This window comes from Pinus tabuliformis, chromosome 6, assembly GCF_031772625.1.
Source record: "Pinus tabuliformis cultivar Carrire ecotype Pingquan chromosome 6, CPIR1, whole genome shotgun sequence".
NCBI lineage: Eukaryota > Viridiplantae > Streptophyta > Pinopsida > Pinales > Pinaceae > Pinus > Pinus tabuliformis.
In genome coordinates, this window is record NC_142292.1 from 669,603,573 (window position 1) to 669,608,322 (window position 4,750).

At 42.7% G+C, this 4,750-nt stretch overlaps 1 protein-coding gene across 1 annotated transcript; it reads right to left on the minus strand.

The window, feature by feature from the left end:
• Window positions 1-1,601: 1,601 nt before the first annotated feature.
• Window positions 1,602-3,183, minus strand: LOC149260402 (U-box domain-containing protein 26-like). The gene has a single exon (XM_089420629.1). The coding sequence runs from the start codon at window positions 2,930-2,932 to the stop codon at window positions 1,688-1,690; it is 1,245 nt and encodes a 414-aa protein (XP_089276755.1). The 5' UTR covers window positions 2,933-3,183; the 3' UTR covers window positions 1,602-1,687.
• Window positions 3,184-4,750: the final 1,567 nt, after the last annotated feature.

Below are 4,750 nucleotides of genomic sequence, written 5' to 3' on the forward strand. Positions count from 1 at the left end.
TGAATAACAATGGATGAAATAACTGCAATGATGATATGTCTGCTTGTACAGATTAGATGGCATGTGTTTCCAATTGCCTTTGACTGTGATGATGCCTGTTCTTAACCAATGACGTTTGTTGTTAACCAGAGCACACCAGCACAGCATAACAGAGAAACAAATAACATAGCTTACCGAGATTTTTCGCTTATGGTAATTTATGAAGCATTAAAAATACACAGCAGTTGTGATATGGTGCGTAGACTTTTGACAATTGAGAAAAGCAATGGAGAAATTTACAAGGTTTGATATTCTAGACTATAGTCTATCATCCATCCATATTAACCTCGGATCTCTCAAGCATTCAGAGGGATTAAAAGAACTCGGCCAATGCTATTGGATATTTGGCTGGTTCTGTCCTAGCAAGTACCCAGTTTGAATCCCTCTCAGACTTAATAGATATGAAGTACTAAGGATTTGTATGTAAGTTCAATATAGGTCTACCGTCTATACTAGTTTATTTATAGTTGTTTAATTATAATATGTTTGGACAATTAAACTAATAATAAATTAATAACAATTTCATGATTAAAATAAATCTACATTTACTTACATTTATTTATCTCAGATTTAATAAATCCAAGTTCGAGGAAAAAATCTGCTAATTTATTAATAATTATTTAATTATAATATATTGGATCACTAAATTTTGGTACATCTGCACCTGACTATTTTTAAATAGATCCAATGTTACAACGACTATTTTTAATTAGATCCAATGTTACAATGTAGGTAAGCTAATCCATTTATAATTTGTTTAAATGTGATATGTTGGCATATTTTTCCCAGATAGAATGAGTAGGGCACCTTGCCAGTGCAGTCAGACTAAGATGGATTTGTAACTAGCTATTTTTATCTGTCAGATTTAATAGATCCAAGGTTAATTTGTATCTATATTAGTTTATGAAATCTTGATATTATTTTTCCATCCTATCCTTAGTAAGTAAGATAAGTATATTAATGTCCACAAATGATCATAGAAAGTCAACCTGACTAAAAGAGTACATCAATCAAAGGTAGAGAGGCCCAGTGCAATCAAATCAATAAAGATGGTAAGCTTTAATTAGTGGGATGCAATCAAATCAATAAAGATGGTAAGGTTTACTTAGGCAAGGTTGGTAACTTGGTTAAACAAAGAAAATGAACTCATTCGTTTAATTTTTTTTGCAGAACTCTTTCCATTTTGCAGAGAATTTCTATATACAATACAGACAGCAACTTCACAAATCTTTTTGAAGAAATTTACCGAAGTCAAGTTGTGCACCGGGCTCCATTTCTCACTGTGCTCTGCCCCAATTACATTGATTGAGATCCAAAGGGGTAAGTTCAGATGCAAGCGCAGCTCCGTTGAGCTAGAATGCATACCCTTTATAACCAGAACATATGGAAAAAGAAACCTGCATTGTGGTGTAGCCCCTTGACCATGTATCTTGAACACTAATAAAGCAAAGACAAAACAAAACATGACGATTTCTCTGGCAGAGCTTCGACAGAAAAAGATGGAAATTCAGAAAGAAGGAAGTAGAATTGAAGTTACAAAGAACCCATTTTACATATACATCTCAAAGAACAGCATTATTATAATCAAACACAAACCCTGGCTTCAGGGTTTAGAAATACAGAACTCAGAGGAAAATTACTGAAATCCTCATTGTCTTAGCTCATCATTATCTCTATCAGGGGAACTGAAAATACAATTTTCATCGGGGATATTACAGCTTCCCTCGCCCCATACCTTATGCAGGACCTTGAGCAGCTGAAGGGCTTTCCTCTTGGCCCTTGAAGTACAATCACTCTGAAGCAAAAGCAACAACTGGGTAAAAGCCCCAGATTGAATTGCATTCTCCCTGGGATCAACGCCGCCATCCTCGTGCACACAAATAGCACAGAGCGCACTCACGGCATACTCAGTCCCTCTGTCGGAGACCTTGAGAATCATATCCAAAAGCAGAGGAACCGCCAACGCATGCTCTCTCAGCGCACGCCGCCCTTCAGAGACAGTGCAGAGGAGATCGAGAGTTGCCAAGGCGCGCTCGGCGCAGACATCCTTCAAATTTGGGATAAGTTCCAAAATGGCATCCACGGCGCCGGCCCTCACGGCTTCCCCACGGTTCCGCTCGGTTAAGCAGAGCGCTAAGAGGGCTTTTATGACGAGCTTCTGATAATCCCGCAGCGATCTCACAAGCCCTTCCATCAATCCCTTGGCACCCGTGTGACCTCCAGAGGGCTGAAAGACGAGCGTTTTCTCCAGCAAGAGAAGCGCGTTCAGTCTCACGCCCGGAGGTGCAGAGGAATTCAGAGAGAAAGCAGCCAAATCGAGCATTTTCTGCTCGTCAACAAAAACCTGCAGCATTTTCGGCGAGCGAGAGAGGGCTAATAAAACACTCAGCGCCTCGGCGCAGAAATCGGGGGCCCCGTGACCGTCGAGGAGAATCGAAACCAGGCCATCCGCAACGCCAGCGTGGAACAGGGCCTCACGGTTCCGCTCGGAACCCTGCGCGAGCCTCGCAATGGTCCTAAGAATCTGAGCGCCGAGTCGGCCACGCAACACCGCGTCGCGGAGGATTTCCGGGGTCTGGAAATGCGCGAGCGCGCCGTCGGTTGTCGATTCGGAAAGCCGCACGGCCTCATCCACTCCGCCGCCGCCGCTTCGTTCTTCGTCCGCTGCCGCCGGCTTCTTCGTTCTCTCGCGCGTTATCGGGAGCTGCCATTGCGTGAAGCTCTGCACAGCCGTCGCCGCCCGCTCTGATTTGGCAAGGTCGGTCGGCGGCGCGGTGATGTTTGGCGGCGTAGTGGGGCTCAGAATGGACTCCGCGCAGGCGCCGAACATGCCGCAGGAGAATGCAAGGCGACCTGGGTGCTTCAATCTCGCAACGTTCCCTGGATTCCTCATCGAAGAACAGACGATTGCAGAGCCAAATTTTTACGAGAAATTCATATTCCTCGTCGAATTATTTTCTCCTGAGCTTCTTCCCCAGAGTTTGCAGAGCCGAATTTAGCGGATTGGCCGTTTTCTGGGCTTATCTGTTTGGCAGAATCGGATCGTGGCTAAGGATTCCTTTCCTTCTTTCCTTATGGCCTGCAGATGAATGATTTTATATCGACCAACTGGTTCTGCGTTCAGTACGGGAGCACGCTCGCTGAATCGACGGCCCTCCTTTCCCACGGACGGCCATCGCTCGATCTGGGCCGTTGTCTTTGGTTTTTCATTGTCGTACGCCCCTTGTCGATTTGCTTTCGTCGTTTGCAGACTGTCGTATGACCGTTTAGTTGTCGGCAGGCCCACACGCCGGGCCACCCGTACTGTTCCCCCATTCCACGCCGTTGGATCGTGAGGCAAAAGGAAGTGGACCGTTGGATTGGAAATTTTAAAGTGTAGTACGGTTTTTTAATTGCCTGACCGCATAGTTGACTGTCTAGTCGGGCGTGCGTCTCATTTGACTGGGTGGAGTTGTGGGCCCCGGATAATGGTGGGCCAACTGGCATTTAAAATTATGATTATGCCAACTGGACATGTCATTCATTTGGTGCGTGTCCTTTCAAATCAGATGAGCCAGCCCGCCAAATTTTGAAGAACGTTGACGGTTGACCACCGATTTCGGGTAATGGGAGAAGGTTTTGGCGTTTCTCGACTCGTACTCGTCGGAATCCGGTGATAAAATTTATGTCAGAATAAAATTCATTGAATTTGCAGATATTACTGTTACTGTTTGATTGCAACCTTCGCAGACCTAAACTTGGTTTTCAAAAATAGAATATTAAATTTGTTTTATTAAAAAATTATAATTTTAATAATCTAATGTATCTTATAATAATCAAATGTAAGATGTCTAACTACTCTATAGTAAGATATTTTACAATCTAAAAATAAAATATATTTTAAAAATTAAAATAAATAAATAATTATATCTATACATACATTTGATAAAAATGGAGAGGGAGAGTGTGTTGATTCCATCTTTACTAGTATACCAATTGGCAAGATGTGACAACATGCACCCATTAAGAGAACATTCAAGTAATGTATAACATATCAACCATCGTTACAGAACACCACCCAATGAGCTTGCTCTGCTTTCATTCCCACAACTGGTAATCCATGCAAACAATGACTTTAGGAGATATATAACGGTATGCAATGGGTTACAGTATAGCTCCCACGCACCAATTAGCCTATTGCAATCTTGTTAATGCATCAACATTCAATGACCGACCATCAATATACGCCTCAGTTAGATTCTACATGTTGCTTAATGTTTTTCTCAACAAGTATGAAGGTAAAGTTCATTATCTTTGGGTGACCTCAGTAGTTCCTTTCCTTACCTCTTTCAGCAGCTCTCCCCTCACAGTTAACGAGCCACAACACCTGTGTCACTCTCCATGTTGGGCTTATTGGATTTTTCCATGGCCTAGTTCTGTGGCCAACTTTGCATCAAGGAAGGAAAGGTAGGCACAATCATGATGTTTCCTCTTCTCATATCGAGGAAGGTGCTAATCTGCATGGCACCTAATTGTTTTGGGCTTCTCATACAAGGTTTCACTACAACAATCAAATTGCGTTGGCAAAGCAGTGATGCCCTAGGCGAACCCCCTGTGGAGCCAGACTATCTGTACAAGCTTAGGTATGCATGGTTTTATGGAGTTTGCAATTAAAACAATAATTTTTGGCTTGGTTTTAGTCATTGCTCTACAAATGGCTCTAACAGTGCTT

Excerpts from the sequence above, each read along its gene's own strand:
- LOC149260402 (XM_089420629.1), bottom strand. The coding sequence starts at position 2,932 with ATGAGGAATCCAGGGAACGTTGCGAGATTGAAGCACCCAGGTCGCCTT.